The 22,500-nt window shown below is 40.3% G+C and overlaps 1 protein-coding gene across 4 annotated transcripts in view; it reads left to right on the plus strand.

Moving 5' to 3' along the window:
- lig (lingerer) overlaps positions 1-22,500 on the plus strand; it is a 409,731-nt gene that overhangs the window by 215,724 nt on the left and 171,507 nt on the right. For 2 of the 4 annotated variants that reach the window (XM_067095720.1, XM_067095719.1), the window contains exon 7: positions 22,040-22,333. The exons of the other annotated variants lie outside the window; for them this stretch is intronic. In XM_067095720.1, the coding sequence (XP_066951821.1) occupies positions 22,040-22,333 (294 nt within the window). The remainder of the gene's footprint in view (positions 1-22,039; positions 22,334-22,500) is intronic. 4 annotated transcript variants of the gene reach the window in all.

Raw genomic sequence — 22,500 nt, forward strand, 5'->3', positions numbered from 1 at the left:
CAGCAAAATACCTATAAAATGTACAGTATGCTCAGAATATCGATGGTATGCGCACTAGTAGCCTGTACATAATTATCTACTGTGTACAAAATGATGCTCAATTGACCCAGCATCTCTGCCCAGATTCTTAGTTCACTGCGTATGCCTCTTGAGCCCTAAGATGCCCCCAAAACGCCCTGCTTCTTCTATGGCATCTGGACAAGAGCCTAAGCACCAGAGGAAGATACAGTAATGACCAATGGGGAGAAGGTAGACATGATTGTTATGCTAAGAGAGGGCAAAAGTCACAAAGAATTAGCAGCCCGTTTTGGCATGACATTAATTGCCGTTGCCTTCATGGAGAAGAAATGTGAAGAGGGTAGAATGCTTGGGAAAGACTTTGTTGGAGAAGAACTCGATGCCTTCACTCGTGTACTCTCCATCCCACCGATGGACCAGGATTTTGAAGAATTTCATGGTCTGTACAAAATTATTAAGAAAGCCAGGCAGCTGCAGACGATGATAGAGGCATGAGATGATTCTGAGGAAAGAGCCACAAATTTTTCCAGTGGCCTTAATGAGTTCATGCAGCCCTATCGTAACACCTTCGTAGATGTTCAGTTTACCTCAATAAGGTGGTGCCTGAAGGGGAAGAGGCGCTGTCGGAGGAGATGTAACTCCTCTGCTTTGCTGTGCAGTCATAACTTCATCATTCATTGGACTGCACAGCTAATTCATCATCATCATCATCTTCAGTCAACATTGATCACTGGCGAGTACAGTACCCATATTGTTTACGTATGTAATTTTAATATTAAATATTTTATGTGCATATGTATTTTTGCTCTCTCTCTCAGGAATTACATACCAATGTTTCCCCCTGTGAAAGAAAATGGGATGGCTTGAATAGTAACTGTATGAAAGAAAATGTTTGTGCCTGAATACAGTATAGTAGAGGGGGGACTTAGTTTTCACACATAGTTGTAAGCCGCACACATATATTTCTAAGGGTATGGTAATGTTGTAAGATGACTGAAATTATATTTAAAGTGTTTTAGGATGATAGTTTAAGGTATATTTGGTATTTGAACTATTAAAATGGGTAGTTACAAGTATTCTTAGAGGCAGTTATAAGCGTTTTGAGGGGGTGGGTGCCAAGTATTTGCGGATTTTAGCTATTCGTGGGTTGTTGTGGTCCCTATCCCCTGCGAATAAAAAGGGGTTGATTGTATTTGAAGGTGTATGTGCCAAAGGGGGTGAAAATGGCAGTTTTTTTCTATGTCCTCCTTTGCAACCGGGGCTTGGGAGTACAGTCATACCTCGAACTTATGCGAGGTTAGGTTCTGGAGCCCCTCGTGCAAGGTGAATTTTCGCGTAAGTTTGGCATGGTCTTTAAAAATGCTAATCAATGTTTATTTCTAGAGTTTAAGTACTAAATATGACCCTAATCATGCTCCCAAAGTATTAAGCTACCTTTTAAATGAACTGAAGTTAGTGTAATTTTATTTAAAATTTAGCTTATTACCCTTAAAAAAGGAATACAGTAAATGGCTGACATAAAAATTGAATACTGCACAGTTTCATAATAGCGCGTTTACAGTAGGTGCGTACGTATACTGATGTTACCCCTAATTAATGGGATGCCGTTTTCTTTGTCACTTACAGTAAAAGCCGTTTTCTTTGCGTCACTAGGCAAAACGTCATGTGTCACAGTCGTAACAAAAGTACAATTCCATAAAATATCGAAAACATGTACATAATGTTCGTAGAAGGTAGTACAGTACAGGTAAAATTCAATCAATTTAAAATTATATACTGTACAGGTAATGACGTACAGAGAAATAACTTGTAAAAGTATGTTTGAGCGCTAACTACGAGAGAGAGAGAGAGAGAGAGAGATACTGTAATAAAGTAACTGTACTGCTTTTGTATCATATTTATGCACAAATATATAATACAAATTTTCCATTCTGATTTTACACCTAAAAACACGAAAACTTAAAAATTAAACACACTTTCTACAGGGGTATCATCTTTGAAAAATGCAGTAACTAAGGGTATCACATCTTGTAAAAGTACGCCAACTGAACGTGCTGTAATTACATGCACATACAGATTGCACCAGCACTTTTCTCCGAGGTGAACAGAATAATTTTCAAAGAATGTCACTTATACAACTCTTAGTTACATCTCTGATATTACCTTAACGAATTCATTTTATCAAATGAGCGCGACTGAACCACCTCATCTCAAGGTCATGTAAAGTCCTTGTGACAAAGACTTTGCAAATGGACATAATACTTGTATGATATTTATGTACAAAAATATAAATATAAATTTTCCATATCGATTTTACAGTTAAAAGCATGAAAACTTATAAATGTACTTCAAACATTAAAAAAGCATTTTCTGCAGGGGTATCGTCTTTGAAAAGTGCAGTAACTTTGCAAATGGTTATCACATCTTGTAAAAGTACACTAAGTGAATGTGCTGAAATTACCTTTGCATCATATTTATGCATGCATCATATTTATGCATGTTCAAAAATAAAAATAATACATTTTCGATACAGATTTTGCATATGAAAGCATGAAATGTATTTTTCACAGAGATTTTACACATAAAAGTATGAAATGCATTTTTCATAGAGATTTTGCACATTAAAACATGAAATGCATTTTTCATATAGATTTTACACATAAAAGCATGAAATGCATTTTTCATACAGATTTTACACATAAAAGCATGAAAACTTGTAAATTACTTAAAAAATTAAACAAACCTACTTCTGCAGGGTTTCTCGAGAATTTCGTGTCTGTGAAAAAGTCGTGTATGCCCATTAGTTAGGTTCCAGTGAAAAGTTCGTGTGTGTGTGAATTCGCGCAACTCGAATCGTGTAAGGTCGAAGTATTACTGTATCCCTTCAACAAGTCGATTTTCATAAATAATTGTACTCCCTCCATCTGGTTTGTTATGTCAGCGATGTTCGGCAGTGGGTACCTGATGGGTACTGTCTTGATGTTGAGTCCCCATGTGCCATCAGGTTTTGGTACCATGTGTAGGGGAGATACCCAGGGGCTGGAGGCTTTTTGGCATATTCCTGCTTTTTCCATGTCCCAGAAAGCTTGTTTGGCGTGGGCGAGTTTTTCTGGGGCCAAACATCTGAAATGAGCATGGACTGGGAGATCTTCAGTGACTATATGGTGCTGGATGTAGTGCTTTGGGGTTTTGTTATGTCGTGCTGCAGGTCGTCCTTAAATACCTCCAGGAACTCTTGTAGGAGGCGACTTATCTCTGATGCTGGAGTCGGAGTGGGGGCTACAGGGGAGCATGTTTTGGGCTTTTAGGAAGTCTGCTCCTATTGTTACATCTGCTGTGATTGAGTGTCCAGTTGTAGTGTGTCCCACCGAACAACAAATTCATGGTCCGTTTCCCATATACTTTCAGTGGGGCTTTGCTGGCAGTGGACACCTGTAGTGTGTTGGGGGTTGGATTGAAGAGTTCGTGCGGGTTGGCCGACATGAATGATTTGCATGTGCCGGTGTTGACCAGCAACTCTGTATCTGATTTTTTATCTGTGGTGAAAAAACACGTCGTGTCTGTTTGCCTGTACTTGGAAGAAAGACAGCGGAAAGCAGGCACAGTTTCTCTTACGAGATAACCGGTCTGCCCAACCCTGATGTTTGGTATGTTAGGTCGCTGCTGCAACCCCTTTGCATGTTTTTTGACATGCGGCAGTCATTTTCACATTTTTGGGCTTCACTCCCAAACCTCCAGTGGTAGAAACAAATGCTCTTGGGAAGTTCTTCTGTGTTGGCCTTGTACTTTGGTTTGTTTTTCCACCTGAAGCTCCGGTAGCAGTGTATGGGGGCAGTGGGGCCCTGTGGATCGCTGTCCGTCTCTGTCGGTCTGCTGCTGGGGCCGTGGGGCAGCTGCAGCTACTGGTGGTTGTTTAGGTTCTGTCGACTTGTGGGGCCAGGTGGACAGCGTTGACTCTCAGGAAATCGTCGAGATCCTTGGTTGATATGTTGGCGATTGCTGTGACTGTTTGGTGGGGTAATTTTGTAAGTAGGACCTTTTTCACAAGGTACAATGTAGTCTCTGGGCAGCCGTCTGTGGCAGGGATCATAACTAGCTGCCGCAGTTGCTTGTAGAAGTGTGATGGCTGCTGATCTCCTATTGCTGCCCCTACGTTGTAAATTTCTTAGCTCTGAGGGCAGGCAGCATGCTGAAGGATGACCTTAGTTGGTTGACGAGCCATTCTGTGATCTGCTTGAAGGCATCGTCTGGCACAAACTCGAGGACGGCGTCAGCGTTGTGGGATGAGGAGATCTTCTTAGGCCTGAAGATAGTCTCCACTCTGAAGAACCAGGCCTCTGGGTTGTGAAGGGTGGTAGGCAGATGCTTGCTACTGCAGTGTTGTCACTGGATAGGCTGGTGCTGGCAGTGTTGGCGGTGTCGGTCATCTTCAGGGTCACCAGTATAACGAGGTGTTGAGTAAGAGGCAGAGTCAAGGTGTATTCTGATTTATTGACACAAAATCTCTGACAGGTTTAAGAACTCTTGCGAGCATCAAAGTAGCATTTGCCAATTTGGAAAAACAGAGGGATATCTATATACAATCATATGTATTTTCTCACACATGAAGAAATGGTTAATAATTCTTATATACAAATTAGGTAGAGATTTCAAATACATATGGTTGGAACGCTTGCAGTGCCTGACATACGTAAGTACGGTTCTAGCAATGGCATAAAGTAGCTTTTGAAAAATGGGTAAAAGATCACTTGAATCAGGAGCGCTGGATCTGTGTTTCTTGAGAGTTCTTGCTGGGCCATGTAGATTTCTGTTTTGAAGCGAGGATGCCCTGAGGGTCCCGGCGACAGATTGGGACCTCACAGGGTATTTGCATGTCCTGTCTTATCTCATTTGGTACTCAAAATCATGGGGGCCTCTTGTTCATGTGTTTGTTTTTCTCTCCTGAGTTTGTAATAAAACTGAGAACCCATCTGGTACAAACAAGTGTCAAGAGATTCTTGATTCCCTCTGTCTGAGACTTTGTTGTTAGTGACCTGAATGAGGAGTTTCTTTTCCCAATGACAGTACGTGCTTCTAGGTATTGTTTGACGGACTTACTCAGGCTAGCTTGTGACTTGTCTGAGGTGTTGGTCTGTCTTCTTTCTTGCTTGAGATCACCGAAGTCGGGCATGGGTCCATCCCTTAATTTTCAGGAGAACTTTTCCATATTTCAGGTAATGAGAGCAGGTGTTTGGTGTAGATAGACTACCCTTACCTTATTATTTTTGAGGGATGTTTCCACGAGCGTAGTACCTATGGTGGCTGTTCTACACATTTTATAAGCACCAGAGCTCTTGTTTCAGACAGGACAGTATCTCACCTGATTACCAAAAGCCTAGTGTGAGTCCGGAGGTGTGAATGTGGAGTAGCTGGACTTTCCTGTCACCCTTACCCCTCCTTAGAGAACAGCATCCAAGCTGAAGTACACACTGGAATTTGACAAGATACATGCGTGTTATATCAGGACTCCAATTCTAGTACTGGTTACTAGGATGTGACAACTTTGTCATCTCTTTTAACAAGAGAGGAGGGTTATGGGTAGCTTATTCTAAACCTTTTACTTGTATATCCATAATGAAGCTGCCATCTGACACAAAGTCTCTTACGGGAGATTCCATGGTCATCTGAAAAGTTTCCTTACTCGAGTATCCTCTTGTAATGCAGGATACTCTCTGGCCTAGGACCTTACTACTCTGGTCAACCATTTTACAACAGTAGACCAGAAGGTGGCTACAGAAGCCATGACATCCCTTACTTGGAAGCCAACTGTAAACATGGTAATTCATTGTGGTTTTCAACTGCAATTAGTAGTTGGAACCACCCCCACCAAAATGATAAGTATTCTATTTAAAAAGCAAAGGCTTGTACTGTACTTCTATAGGAACAAATAACAGTTTTATATAAGCAACTTACCAAGTAATTATGTAGCTATTGTTTAAGAACCACTGCAGCCTAAAAATTCAAAATTTGCAGTAACTATTCAACTGCCTAGTGTAGGTGACTAGACACTGCTCACTTTCAGGGATAAAGAGAAGAACAACATAGCAGAGAGCTCAATCATTTTTTTCCCAGCATTCAACCAACATCATTCATTCCTGCATCCTTCGGTCATCGGTTTTTGGTGATGTATTCAGAATTTGTCATAACTTTCATGGTTATTGGCTTCGCTAGTGATTGGATTTGCTTAGTTTATAATTCTTTGCTTTGTTAGTTACTCAGTTAACTTTTACTTAGCAGAATGTCAGATACCAATTCTTCCAGTGCTCGCTTTTGTAGCGAGGGATGTAAAACTAGGTTAGTTGAGTCGTCAATTGACTATCGCACTAAATGTGTCAAATGTAGGGGACAGGATTGTAATACTGACAGTACCTGCATTGAATGTCAAGACTAGGTTGAGAAGAAGTGGAAAGCTGTAAAATCTTATTTGCTTAAGCTTGAAAGGGAGAAAAAGGAGGACGACAGCCTCTAGAGCTGAAAGTAGGGCCAATCTTGACTATGTTAGGCTAGTAGAAGAAAGTACTGCCCTTTCATCACCAGTTCTTGCTGTTTCTCCAGTTCTTAGTCCTCTGACTTTTTTACTACACACTCCTATTCCGGGCTCCCATGCTTCCAATCCCGACCCCTTGGCCAATCTTGAATCAAGGTTCAGTCAAAAGCTTCATTTAATTGTAAGTGCAATGTCCGAGTTAGGTGCCTCAGTGAAAGTGCTCTCCAAAAAAGTGTCAGCTCAAGTGAAAAGTGATAGTGTTGTGTCTGTGGAGGAGGTGGCTTCGTGTCCCATTGGTGCTACTAGACGAAGGTCTGTCCTGCTCCCCTAACCCTGGAAGAAGACATGCCGGAGGTCGAAGGGAGTCCAGTGGGGTTTGCCCATGGGTTGTCACACCTTTTTCCCCCCAGGTGTCGACAGTCATTCAGTGGAAAGGTGTTAGTGTAAGTGCACATCAACTCTCCTCCGACTCAGAAGCCTCCAGCCCCGACAAGAAGCGCAGGTGGCCCTATCCTGCCTCCTCTTGCCTTCTCAAGAGGCACAGAGAGCCCAGTCTTAGCCCCCAACCCTCCTGCAGCTTCGCTGAGCCGTCTGCCTCCTCTGTGGCTCATTCCCAGGTGTCGGGCTGGAACAGTCTGGAGTTACTTCCCATATATGTGGAGTGTCAGCTCTTGGCTCCCAAGCACCAGAAAGAGCCTCTTAAGTGGAAGTCTTCATCTTCCAGACTTTGCTGCCTCCCAGCACCCATCACCTCTAGAGTGCCCAACTTCTGTCTGTGAGCGTCAGACTCCACCTGATGCGGTAGCCCCAACTCCAGTGCTTCTGGCATCAGCTGTCTTTGGAGCCTATTAAGCATCAGCTAGAGGCTACTATGAGTTTTGTTCAGAAGACTTCGGCTGCTCCCCCAGTCTCTCAGGACCCTGCGCTATCGTCTTGTTTCGTCCAATACCCCTCAGTCAGCCTACTCTGTGTTACTCTGTTACCTGTTGGCCAGCTTTCCCAACTTTTTCTCTCCCACTGCTCCAGTTTCCCCAGCCTCTACCTTTTTTTTTTTTATGAAGAACCAGGCAGATGTCTCCACTCAGCCCCCCAAGATGGTGCTATCCTCCTCATCAAGAAAAGCACTCAAGGTAGTGGATGACTGCTTGCTTCAGATAGAGAAAAGGGCAAAGCCACTCTAGCCTGAACTCCTTCCAGGCTCATTAGCAGGAGATATCTCTCCTATTCGACCGGAGAAGCTCCCTCTCTGGGAGCAGCTGCCTCCTCCCAGGGGGACTTTTCTGGTCTCACCAACTCTTCATGACACAATGCCTTTGCTTCAGCGAAGATTGTTTTCTTCCACTGAGCTCTTGCCAAGAAGATGGAGGACTGTCCACACCTGGTGGGGGACCTGGCCTCCTATTGGCTTGGCTTGCTGTATTATCTTGTGCGGACAAGACCACAAGGGATAGTTCCCAAGAGCTCGCCTCCCTCTTCTCCTTGGGTGTGCTGAAGAAAAGGGAGATATGGTGCTCCTTCACCACGAAAGGAGTCGCCCTCTCCCAGAAGTCTGCTGTACTTTTCACCCCTTCCCGCAGTCTGTGGTGCTAGGGATCTCATCAGACCCACAGAAGAAGTCTACACAAGACCTGCTGGCGCAGTCCACTAAGTGTTCGAGGGAGCCTTCTTTCCCTGCCAAGCCAAAGTCACCCCTCCAACTCCAGTTTTCGTGGAGGCAGGCAGAGCCTGCAGTCGAGACCACTGACCGGCCTATGTGTTTCCAAGTCAACCAAGAAACTTGTGTTCAAAACCTTCATCAAGAAATGAGAGTCCCATCCTTCGTGCTCTAGGAGGAGCCAGACTTCTCCACTTTTGGGAGGAGTGGAGTCGCAGAGGTGCGAAGCCATGATAGTTCAAGTTCTGAAGGAGGGATGTGCCTTTCCCTTCAAGAAAAGATCACCTCTAGTCAAGTCCCCCATCACCTTGACAGGTTACTTGGAAGGCTCCAAGAGATTCTCAGCCCTTTCACAGGAAGTCGACTCCCTCCTTCTCTAGAGAGCTGTGGAAGAAGTCGAGTGCCACGGGTCAGAGGGGTTCTACAACCAGTTCTTCATAGTTCCCAAGTCATCGGGGAGATGGAGGCCTGTCCTTGATGTCAGTGCTCTGAATCTCTTTGTTTTGAAGGCAAAGTTCCATATGGAAATGAATCAGTCCGTCATGTTTTCCATTTGTCGGGGAGACTGGATGATCTCCGGAGACATGCAGGACGCATACTTCATGTCCCCATACATCCGGACTCCAGGAAGCACCTCCATTTCGTCTTTCAGAACAGTGTTTTTCAGTTATGGGCCTTATGCTGTGGCCTCTCGACAGCCCCTCAGGCTTTCGCTTGTGCTCCCGCTCCTCTCGGCAAGTGGCTCCACCTCCTCGGGATCAACATCTCCCTGTATATGGACGACTGGGTTGTCCATTCTCAGTCGAAGGAAAAGTGCATGGAGGACTTAAAGACAACTCTACGCTTGACTCCAGAGTTGAGCATTCTCATCAACAAGCAGAAGTCACAACTGTGTCCGACACAGGAGATTCTTTATTTGGGCATGGTACTGAATTCTCAGACTTCTCAGGCTTTTCCATCCCCCAAGAGGATCACTCTTGCCTTTGCACAGTCTGCCAGTTTCTCTTCTGGTCTGCTCGGCCAACCAATGGAGGAGTCTCCTGGGCACCTTGGCCTCCATCGAGCAGTTCGTAATGTTGGGCAGACTGCACATGAGACCTCTGCAGTATTTTCTCAAGACCAACTGGGACGGGAAGACCCAACCGGATTCATACGTTTTTCCCATCACACAGGAGATAAAGGCAGACTTGCAACGGTGGCTGTGTGAAGGAAGACTACTTCAAGGAAAATCTCTTCTACCACTGAACACGACCTAGACTTTTGTGCAGGCACGTCGGACCTAGGTTGGGGAGCCCTTCTAGGAGAACAAGTGTCCGGGACGTGGTCCACGGATCAGAGATGCCTCCATATAAATATCGAGGAGATGAAGGCCATTCATTTGGTCCTCCAGTCATTCTCTCCCCAGATCTTCAGCAAGACAGCAATTGTTCATTCCGACAACACCACAGCTTTAACCTACACACGCAAACAGGGAGGCACACACTTGTTCTCCCACTACGAAGCCTCCAGAGAACTCCTACTGTGGGCAGAACAGAACCAGATCACCCTTGTCACCCACTACATGCAAGGGAAACTGAACGCCTTGGCGGATGAGTTGAGTCACTGCAACCAGGTCCTTCCCACGGAATGGACCCTGGACCCTCTGGTCTGCACTGATCTATGGAAACTCTGGGGCACCCCATCAATTGACCTGTTTGCGATGTCGAGGAATCATCACCTTCCCCCCTTATGCTCTCCAGCCCTGGACCCTCTGGCATGGGCGACACATGCCATGCTCCAAGACTGATAGGGACTAGACATCTACAGTACATTCAGCATGGTCAGAGAGGTGTTAAACTAGTTCTCCTCTCATCAAGACATCTCAATGGCGCTAGTGGCTCCTTTCAGGCCAACGAAGGAATGGTTCCCAGATCTGCAACGTCTTATGGTGGACTTTCCAAGACTGTTCCATCAAAAACTGTCTCAAACAACCTCACTTCCACAGGTTCCACCAAGGGTTGTCTGCTTTGGCCTTGACATGCTTCAGACTGTCCGGAGCTTCGTCAGAGCAAAGGGGTTTTCAAGAACCGCTGCTGAGGTTATTGCTAGATGCAGGCACCAGTCTTCTAACAACCTGTACCAGTCTAAATGGGCAGTCTTCCAGAGATGGTGCCGTCAAAGTAACATCTCTTCTTCAGAGAAATCTGTAAGTCAGATTGCTGACTTCCTGCTCTTCTTGAGGTCATGCAAGAAATTATCGTCCTCTACTGTTAGGCTCCATTTTTAAGCACAGAGGGTTGGACCTGTCCTCCAACCAAGACCTCAAGTGGTCTAGTCAAATCCTTTGACACAACTAGACAAAAGAGATCAGAAAATGTCTCATGGAATCTCGTTATGGTCTTGAAGTGGCTGTCAGGCCCAGCCTTCAAACCCCATCATTCAGTCTCTAAGAGACCTAACTAGAAAGACACTCTTCCTAGTTGCATTAGCCACCACTAAACAAGTCGGCGAGCTCTAAGCCATTGACAAGAGGGTAGGTTTTACACAGGGATATGCAGTATGCTCCTTCTCTCTCGGGTTCCTTGCTAAGAACAAAGACCCTTCCAAGCCCCGACCTCGTTCCTTCTCCATTAAAAGTCTAGTGGACATCCTGGGTCCTGAGGAGGAGGAGGAGAGACTTCTCTGCCTGGTAAGATCCCTGAGATATATCTTCAGAGGACTGAGAAGATTAGAGGCCCTTCTAGTCTAACGTGTTCTCCATTCGGAACCCCTCCCATCCGTTGTCTAAAAATGTGGTCTGTTTTTTGAGACTTAATTTCAGAGGTGCACTCTCGGATCCAGGAAGACACTACCTTTAATTAAGGGTAGAGCACATGAGGTTCGTGCAGTTGCTACTTACCTTGCCTTCTGGCACAACATGTCCCTCTCCCGCGTTCGATTCTCTGACTGGCCAGTGAAGAATTATAGAAATTTATTTCTGGTGATAGGAATTCATTTCTTGTTATAATGTGGTTCGGATTCCACAATAAGCTGTAGGTCCCGTTGCTAGGTAACCAATTGGTTCTTAGCCATGTAAAATAAATCTAATCCTTCAGGCCAGCCCTAGGAGAGCTGTTAATCAGCTCAGTGGTGTGGTTAAACTAAGGTACACTTAATTTTTTTCCTCCATCTTACAGTCAACGTATTGGAAGTGCAAGTCGGTCTTTGCATCGTATTATCTCAAAGAAGTGGAATCAGTTTTTGAAAATTGTACTGTAATACATTAGAACCATTATCCATGGCTGGCATGGTGTTGGGCGAGGAAGCATAGGAACTCTCTGTCCCTCCTGTATCTCCTCACATTGATGCAGGGTGTGTTGAGTCCAAGGTGAGTGGAGGTATATAGTACCTGGAGTACCCTCCCAGTTCTTCTAGTGGTTGGACCTTTTAACCCAAGGCTATACCGCCACGCCACTACGGGCTAAGTTGAGCAAAGACCAGAGGCAGTACCCACCTGCAGTGGTACCAGGTAAGGAAACAACATGCATTGTACCAATGCTGGCAACTTTTCTGCTACCAAAGTCATTACTTTCTTAATGTTTTGAGGTAGAACATGTCCATGTATCCCACCTCCTGTCAGTGTGGATTCAACTATGTGCAGGCAGTCCCCGGGTATCGGCGGGGTTCTGTTTCCGAGGGTGTGATGATATCCGAAAATCGCCGCTAACCAAAAATCGGCGATTTTCGGGGGTTATTGGCACCGATTTTCGGTTATCGGCAGCTCTGTTAGGTATGTATCGGCACCAATACCCAATTATTGGTGCCGATAAGCGGAAATCGGCGATTTTCAGCGCCGAAAATTGCCGATTTTCGTCGCTAGACAAGCCCCATAAAACCGGATCACTGTTAACCAAGCCCACCGTTAACCGGGGACTGACTGTAATTACTTGGTAAGTTTTACTTACATAAAAATGACATTTTTATAATAAAATGAAGTTTTATGTAGTATATACTTGCCAAATAATTACTGAATCAGAGCCCTCCCTCTCTCCCATCACATGGACATCAGGGCAAAAACGATTGAGCTCTCCCACACCATTCCTCTCTTTACCCCTGAAAGTGGGCAGGGTCTGGTCACCTACAATAGGCGGTTGAATAATTACCACGAATTTTGAATTTTTAGGCTGCCTTGGTTGTTAAACAATATCTATGTAATTACTGGGTAAGTATATATATAAAACTATTTTACTATAAGAAGGTCATATTTTATTATTCTTAAGTATACAAACCAGAGCCTTTTTTACATTAAACGTCCCATCTCCATTTAACTACTGTACCTTGTTGCCAAGTTTAATGACCGATCCAGCTAATGGTGAAGGACACTCCCATATAAAAGGCTCTGGTTTGTATACTTATGAAAATACAAATTATATTTAAAATTTGTAATGTTTACCATTACAGTAATCCATCGATTATCCGGATCAATAGAGCCAAGGCCCTGTCGGATAATGGAAATAACTGGATAACGGTGAATAAGAAATCTACAGGTGTGCAAGGGCAACTCTGTACCCTTCCTCACTTGACCTTGTCAATACCACATAGCTGTAAATGCTAAATATGCTTATAAACAACAACCATCACACTTTAATCTGAAAACTTTATGCAAAAAGCAGTCATCTACCTTATTTTCCCATATTTGTAACAAAAATAAACTCCATAATTACACAAAAATAAAAAACAAACCCCTTATTTTTCTTGTATGTGACACGCAATACGGTAGGCTACACAGTGTTTTTCATTCACCCCAAACTCTAATAATACAGTGTACCTTTTTTTGTTCTTGAATGCAACACAATGCGATAATTTACACGAACAGTTTTTTCTTGTGTATGAAGCAAAACGCAATACTGCAATCTACACAATATTTTTCACTTGTCCAAAACACTGTAAAATAATCTTACTTTACACACAAAAGTAAATTTTTTCTCTCACATGCAATGCAATACAATAGTTTTCACAAACAATTTTATAATTTTCCCCAAAACACATCATACACATTAAAAAGTTCACCTCTTTCTTTCTACCTCATTCACCTTGTGTTTGTGTGTATGCTTCTTAGTGCAGTACTCTATCACATTTTCCATTTGTTTTTTTTATTGATTTACTGTAGTATAGCATTTCATTGCAAGTTTTAGTTAACTCTAGGTATGATTAGCACATATAAAAATAGAATGTTTTATCACTGTTGAGATTTCATCTCTAATTACAATAAAAATATTTTAACTGTGAATTTGTAGATGTTGGTAACATGTTGAGCTATTTATAACTGAAGTCTGGTGCCACCAACGGTAACGAATGAGTATGTGCTTACATAAGTACCCTACACACTTGATTGCATTATTCAAATAAAAAATGAGAAAATACAGTATAAATGAGAATAATGTAAGATATAAATAAAAAAAAGTGAAGGAGTGTTTGTGTTACTGCATAGGCTTCCATGTAAGCGATACCTCTCTCTATCTATACCGTATCTCTTCTTCCTTTCTTTTGCTTTGTTACAGTACAGTACTGTAAATATTCTTAAATAAAATGTGGAAAATCATAAGCATAACAACACGAAACTAAATAAGCTCTAGCAAGTTCACTGATGCCAGTGAATGAGTGTGCATAAGTTCATACCCTGTGCACATGATTGTGATTATCTTTTGCATTGTGAAAATAAAAAATGAGAAAATACTAAAAATACAAATGAGAATAGCCTAAAATATACATAGAAAAAAATCACAAGCGCAACAAGGAACAAAACAAGCTCTAGCAAATCAGACGTCTAGCTAGCCCTCTTCACTCATTCAACACTGCATCCCAAACCCCCTCTCAGCCAGGGAAATTTCTCCCCAGCTCCACCCACATTCCAGAACAACCCCTTCTCTGAGTGAGTTCCTCTACATAGCCTTACTGCCCCTCCTCTCCCTTGGCACCAAGCCATTCGACTGACCCCTCCAGCTCAGAAACTTCCCCAGGCCTCCCTCACCCCGCAAAACTCTTTCGAAGTTTGTTTAGTGTGAGCAGTGTTACCAACATTCTCCTTAGGCTGGACAGCATTGCCAACCATCAGAGAGCAGTTTTTTAAATTTAAAAAAAATTATATATACAGGCAGTCCGGGTTATTGGCGGGCTCAGTTATCAGCGATCCAGTTTACGGGGCTTGTCTAGTGATGAAAATCTACAATTTTTTGTGCCAAAAGTTGCTATTTCCACATATCGGTGCTGATAATAAGGTATTGGTGCTGATACATATCTAACAGAGTTGTCGATAACCGAGAATCTGTGATTTTTGGTGGTTTTCGGCACTGATAAGTGCTGGAAAAACCCCAAAAATCACAGATTTTTTATTATCGTCACACCTCGGAACGGAACACACACACACACACACACACACACACACACACACACACACACACACACACACACACACACACACACACACACACACACACACACACACACACACACACACACACACACACACACACACACACACACACACACACACACACACACACACACACACACACACACACACACACACACACACACACACACACACACAGAGGGCCTTGGTCCCTGGTATGGATGTGTCAGATAATGCCAAGTTCCGGATCATGGCGATCCAGATAATTGAGGGATTACTGTATATAGATTATGGATACAGGACTACATCCTAATCCTAATTAAAAAAACTGAAGTATGCTGAATTCTTGCCCATGTTTCTCTTTTGTGTATGCACATCAGCATACCTGTGTGGTCCATTTTCTCATATATATCTATTTCCAAGATCTATTCCTATTTATTGGCCAACATGTTCCTTTTTCCATACATACTAGTACTCTGATTACTCTTTTTATCACATTCCCAAATCATTTCAGACCTCATTTTTGTATTGGAACTGCTGGTTTCAGCTGTTTCTTCGTGATATAATCTCAGCACACATTAGCTATGTATCTCACCATTTTTCATTTACCCCTCTTCAGAATCTCTTCCTGTTTATGCTTAAAGTGGTGTAGGTCTTACACATTAAAATATTGATTATAATTATCATTGATAATTTTTACAACAGCTTTGCCTGTATGGGGTTAGAAGTATAAAATGAGTTATCCTAACTCCTTCTGTCCAGATTCATAATACTATTTTCCGTGACATTCTAATGTCGTATCCTTTTTCAGTGTCACTGCCCATGTACCTAAGTCTGTCCTCTAGTAATGGAAATTTTTTATTTATCAGTAATTTAGCTATTTCTTTCCATTTCATCCTTGCTGCAGCTATTCTCTTATTGCTCTTTCAACTCTACTTCACAGTTCAGTGCCCTGAAGGTAACAGAAATACTCAGCACCTTAAAACCTGCCCTTCTGTTATGGCAGTTTCTCAACTCCTCATAAAATATAAAAATTTCAACCTTTTGTATATCAGAGAAACAAGCAGGGATTTGGAGAAATATTTCCCTAAATTTAGAAATAATGCTTTAGCAAATATTGTTGAGATGAAAATCATAGAATGAACTCTTAATATTTGGAAAGTAATGTTCAAAAGCATTGCTAATAAAAAAGACATGTTGCAGAAGGGGAAATTGTTAACTACGGTATCTATAGCTGTTGGAACAAAACCTGTAGTGGTTTAGGATCAATATGAATTATGGAGCAAATTCATTGGTAGCTTAGGATCAGTATGAATACTGTATTGTGTTACTGGAAAGTTACATTTTGAATTTGGTTAGGAAAGCTAATATAGATATCATGTATCTGAGAAGATTATTCCTGAGACTTTTTAATTGCTATCCTTGGAGAGCTTACTAGGCATCCATTTTGGTTTTTATATATCATGAAAAATAAAAACCAAAATAGATGCCTAGTAAGCTCTCTAAGGATAGCATATAAAAAGTCTCAGGAATAATCTTCTCATGCCTTTTTAGTGATGTAAGGTTTTAGTCCTAAAAGCTCAAGAATCTGTGTTTTTATAATAAATTTCAAAATTACTAAAGAGGAGTAATTTTTGTCTCATGTATTTGTCAGAATAAAATTCTTTGTATATCTTATTCAACATACTTAATCTATTCCAAAATGTATCAGTTGTTAGAAAACAGCAGTTAGGTGAAGAAAGTATCCCTAAAGTAATTTCACTAAGCAACCCATTCGTGACCTGTTCAACATTTTAAAGTAAGTGCGAGTGCTATTGATCACTTCCTAATTATGTGTATATGATGTTCAACTAAAAATCACTTTCAGCACCACCTAGAATACCTTCATATCATCCTTATCAGCTTTCAGTCTTTACAAAGCAAACTGCTGAAATCAAGCAATTTGTGTTATACATACAAACAAAATAAATGTTGCAATTCTTTAGGTGATAACAGCAAAGATAACAAATTTTTAGAAAAATTATGTCCTCAACATACTGTACATGTCAAAAAGGCAGTACAAACTGTTAGTCCCAAGAGATTGTGAAGTTTTCTTTAAAGAAAGTGAAAGTAAAAGTTCGAAGATCAATTCCATGCCTTTAGGATAAATACTTTGGCCATTGGAAATTAAAATGTGAAAGATCGCTCAGATCTTGAAACCAGGCTGAGGAAGTTAAGGCATTGGAAACTAAGAAAAAAGTATACTTATATGTATGGTGATGAAGTGTTAGGTGGCCTTGGCCCTTGTCTCCTGCTAAGTTTTTTCCACAGGAATAAGTAGTGTCCATGTCTGTTTGTCTAGCTGAGGTATAGTTGAGAGATTGAAGTAATTAGTTTTCAGTATTTTGTTTATGAAAAATGCTTTAGAAGATGTCTCAAACTTAATTTTTCATTCTGAACATGTGCAAATGGCACAAAGAAAATGAAAATAGAAACACTATTTGAAAATGACAATGGCAGTTTTGTTAACACTTTTGTCATCTTTATGCAAGGTTTTCTAGCTACCAGTAGGTTCATATTTTTTCTTGACTCACCAGGTATATCACCTACGCCAACACTAGACTTGTCAACAATTTCATGAACCTTGAAGATTACTCTCTGATGTGTGTATTCACTAGTTTCATTATAATGTTAATGAAAGTATAGGGAAACTAAGTTGAAGTCTCTTATGGAAGGACCAAGCATAACAATGCTGATAGATTTACTATAAAAAGCTTCAATCTAGTATTTAAAATACAAGTCATTAAAATCATATATAATGAGCATAATATCCCTTAAACGCCGACTGGACGTATCATAAGTTGACTAATATTGTCTGTTGGGTGACAAGTGGATGTACCATACGTCGACTACAAAAAATTTCAACCTTCGGTCAACTTTGACTCGACCGAAATGGTCGAAAAATGCAATTGTAAGCTAAAACTCTTGCATTCTAGTAATATTCAATCATTTACCTTCATTTTGCAACAGATTGGAAGTCTCTAGCACAATATTTCGATTTATGGTGAATTTTTGAAAAAAAAAACTTTTTCCTTACGTCCGCGCGGTAACTGCCGAAAATTTCAAATTCTTTCGTCATTTTGTCATAATTTTTGCACCGTTTTATATTAGCCGTTACATAAAGTTTTATATATGAAAATGTGTGCAATTTCATGTAAAATACAACAAAAAACGACCCATGGTTGTAGCTTTTATCAGTTTTGAAATATTTTCATATAAATCATGGTGCCAAAATTTTAACCTTCATTCAACTTTGACTCTACCGAAATGGTCGAAAAACGCAATTGTAAGCTAAAACTCTTACATTCTAGTAATATTCAATCATTTACCTTCATTTTGCAACAAACGAGAAGTCTCTAGCACAATATTTCGATTTATGGTGAATTTTTGAAAAAAACTTTTTCCTTACGTCCTCGTAGTAACTCTGCCGAAAATCTCAGAAATTCTTTCATCACTTTGTCGTAATGTTTGCAATGTTTTATATTAGTCGTTACATAAAGTTTTATTTATGAAAATGTGTGCAATTTCATGTAGAATACAAATAAAATAACTCATGGTTGTAGCTTTTATCAGTTTTGAAATATTTTCATAAAAATCACGATAAATAGAAAAATTCGACCTTCGGTCAACTTTAACTTGACCGAAATTGTCTAAAACTGCAATTGTAAGCTAAAACACTCACAGTCTAGTAATATTCAATCAATTAGCTTCATTTTTCAACAAACGGGAAGTCTCTAGCACAATATTTCAATTTATGGTGAATTTTTGAAAAAAAAAATTTTTTATGTCCGCGTGTTACGAATTCATGCATCATTTTGTGATAATATTTTCTCTGTGTTGCTTTGATCGTTTTACAATTTGTTATATACCAAAATCATTGCAATTTAGTGTACAATACAAAGAAAAAAATAACTCATTAGCTTTAACTGTTTTGCTCACAGCGCGATTTGTATACTATTATATATTAAGTTTTTTTTCGCGCTGTCATATATTTCAATATTTATATATGATAAAGATATTTTTTTCATTTCTGATGGTTGCATACTAAACTTTAGGCAGTGACAAAAAAAGGAGCCAAAAATGAACCCTTAATCTTAAAAACTAAGCGTGCTGTGAGTTTTTGAAAAAAACTTTTTTTCTGCTTTGGCGCTAACTCCCGAACGCCGCTGGCATACGGCAGACACTTTTGTAAATAGAGGCTCGGCGTCTAAGGGATATTAAGAAAGCGTAGTTGAAAAATTAAAGTAGTAGTTCACTTATCATTTATCATTACTTCAAATCCCACTCCATGTCTGCTATGTGCTAAAACCTGAGCAAGCAAAAGTTGAACTCTTAATGCAATATCTGTCACCTGACATTTATGTAGCTGTTGTATTGCTGATTGGCAATGTGAAATTCAGGAAAAAGGAGTGGGTGGGATCAGGAAATTTTATGAGTTTTTAGATGGATTAACCACTTGCTAATTTAAAACAAAGCCAGTTCTCCAGGTAATGCTTAAATTTAGAGGTACGGATTGAATGACCTAAAAATCTCAAAACCAGCATGTTGCACCATTGTAAAACAGCTAACAGATATATCCCAACCAACAAACAGCTGTATTCAGGGGACAGTTTATCAGTCTAACAGAGTTGATAATGAGAAACTTAGAATTGGATACTGAAATTAACAATTCTCATCTTGGCTAAAGTTTTTTTTTTTTTCATTCTCTATCACTTTGGAGAGCTAACCAACCCAGCACTATTAATACTAGGTGTTCTACATGGAACTGTCCTCAGTCCTGTTCTTTTTAACACTGATAAGTGACATAGCTAACAACCTACGGTGCATATTGCAATCTTAATTCATTTATGATTCAATTGTCTCACTCTGTCAGGCTCTAGAAAACTGTGAATGCTGAAAATGAGATCAAAAGTATAGTTTGTTTGTAGGCATAAAGGAACAAGGCAGCCAGTTCATTATCAAAGACCTTGAGTCATTATGCTTGTTGACTTGAAAGGATTGACTCATATTGACTGAATTACAGTGAGTAAACAGTTGGCAGTGGTACAGAAAACATTTTATATTGTAATTGTATCATCTGCACACAATGGAGGGGTTGATAAGATCAGTAACTCTATATACTTTAGTTTACCAATAAGGTTTCCCTACCCCACTTGACCATAGGCAAAATGGAACAACTTGGGGAAATATTAAGTGCATGAGCTCTCTTGTCATGCCAGACTGAAAGTAGTGAAACCAAGTGTCAGTCATCTGGAGACAAGGCACTTCTCTCACTCATATAGTTCTGTATAACTCTTGTGGATACAAGAAAAGCAAGAAGCACCAAGTCCTTGAAGTGGGAAGTGAGTCACCCATCAACAGGCTTCTAATCTTCACTGCCATTGTGAGGGTCTCAGGGTTGGAGGTTGATTGTAGATTTGAGTCAGTTGAATGAGTTTTTTCAGGTTGCATTCTTTCTGGATGATGACAATAGAGTTGGTAATTAGCTCACTATGGAAGTAGGATTTCATGGTCATGCTATATTGAAAGGACATATAATTCCACATTCCCATCTTTCCTTCTGTGAAGTTCCTGCTGTCCACATAAGAAGAGTATGTCTTCCAGTTTTGCATTCATTTGTACTTTGGCCCCAGCTGCTTCTTGGGCTCACAGGGTCAGGTCTTCACTTATGGAGGTGGTTGATCAAAAACTGAACTATGGATGGTGAAGAAAGGGTTCAACATATACTGTAATTACTATGATACTGCTGTACCGCATGTTTGCTTGTGTGATAGCTGTGTGTAGACTAGATATTCTTTAAATATTTATACATTTGTTGTTATATTTCATGTTGTTGTCAAATATAAAACTTATGCTTGTGATCGCGTTGGAGTTGTGTCATTGCTTACACTACATCTAGAGGAAGATGCAGCAGTTTTCACTAAAATGTCCTTCCAATGAAAAGCATTATTATTTAGAAGGGATTTCATTTATACTTTCAAGTCAAGGCCATAACAATGGCCACATTTTTTAATATTGCTTGTTTGTTGTGGCATTCAGAATTAAATTCTTACCTATGTTTTTCAGTTTCTGCACTATAAGATTGCATTTTTCTGGTTTCTTTTTTACTTGGGGTTCAGGGCTGCATTTTTTCATTTTGTCATGTTATTGAGCCTGTAACATTTTCATCTGAAGTCTGGGTTATTATGCAGTTTTCATCTTCATATTTATTAAAGTAGAGGGAACTAAAGTGGGTATTAATCCTTATTGGGATGTGTCCAGATTTTCAGTTACTTACAGTAAAAGGATACAGCCAGCAGAAGGGAATACAAGTAGTAGGAGAAAGTCAGAACATGAAAATAATATTGATCCTAAAGTACTTGACTTAAAATTAATTAGTAAATAGTAATAAATGTATTGAACATAAACAGTAGAGCTATAAAATCTGGAAGTGACCAAATACAGAGTATGTACATTTTAGGTAGTATCACTCCAGTATCTGCTACCAGCAATACACTTTTTTCTTTAATTTCTCCATGAAAATTTCTGCCATCTAATGTTATTAGTATGATTAAAGGTTTTGGGAAGGTAGAAAATGGAATATGCCCTTTTGCAAAAAACATAAAAAACCTTTTATAACTAGAAAAGCCATGTTACATCCTTCATATCAACTACAGCATAGCACACACTTTGAAAAGGGTATTGTGTAAGTGCAGATTAAGTAATTAGTCTATATTCCTCAGTAGGAGCCTGCTAGAAGTTCTTGCATAGTGGATTGTATTTGTTTCATTTCTGTCTTTAAAGGTGAGGTTAGTGGTTGGTCTTTTTGTGGTTTATTTTGGAGTAGAAGTGAATATCATATGAGTAAAATCTAGTTGCGTTAATCATAATGGCTTTATTTGATTTTTTACTCTAGTTTTTTTTTTTTTTTCTTTTTGCCTCACAGCACCTCAGCTATTTTATTATGTGCAGTTTTGATCTTTATAGTTCTGTGATTTGTTATGGTGGGAATGATGTTAGTGAAATATAACTTTAAACTTTTTTTCTTTTGCATACAGTTCAGATAATTTTGTACATGTAAAATTGTGGGGAGAATTCACACTTGCCTTGGTCTTTTAAGGTCATTAAAGGCAGTGGAAATCAAAGTAAATTTTTACTTAATATATTCTGGAATTGTATTTGGAATTGGTCTAACATACCATTATTAAAATGGAAATGTAAGGTTACCTTTTTACTAGTCACCTGGTTTTATAATGCTACTACTTTTTAATTGTTAAGTGTAAAGTTTATGTATTCAGCACCATTATCATTTTTACAATAAATGACAGTTATTGGCACCATACATTACAGTATTTAGAATATTTCTATAAGTTCAGATTGTAGCAATAGTTTCATCATGTATCAAGTTGTGTCATAGTATTTCAAGACAACTTAGTGTTGGCCACTCTTGCAGCTTGGACCTGAGCCCATCCCATTTCCCTCCTCACAAACGGCTGAACGTAAACCCTCTGGAGGGGCCTTCGGATCAGGGACCCAGCGTAGCAGTGCCAGCAACAGTGCTGCTCCCCAGGGCCTGTCAGAGCTGGCTAAGAATGAAACTGGTGGTGGCACAGGTGGCTTAGGGAGCTTAGTTGGCACAGCTGGACCAACCTATCAGCCATACACCAGCTCTAAGCCGACCTCCTCCTCCTCCTCCTCCTTCCCTTCCCCACCCTCCGCTGCTCCCTACTCACAGCCACCCTCACAGGTAACACTATCCATTCCTCATCTCGTGTTAGCTGCCATGCTACACTTTACACAGAGGCTCTTTCTTGTGTTCATGTATGTTTAAGTGTGAGGTTCCACATTGTTATGCTGTTTTTTTTACATGTTTCTTATGACCTTACTAATAACTTGAATAGCTTTTGTTTTACT

Source organism: Macrobrachium rosenbergii, chromosome 51 (genome assembly GCF_040412425.1).
Source record: "Macrobrachium rosenbergii isolate ZJJX-2024 chromosome 51, ASM4041242v1, whole genome shotgun sequence".
NCBI lineage: Eukaryota > Metazoa > Arthropoda > Malacostraca > Decapoda > Palaemonidae > Macrobrachium > Macrobrachium rosenbergii.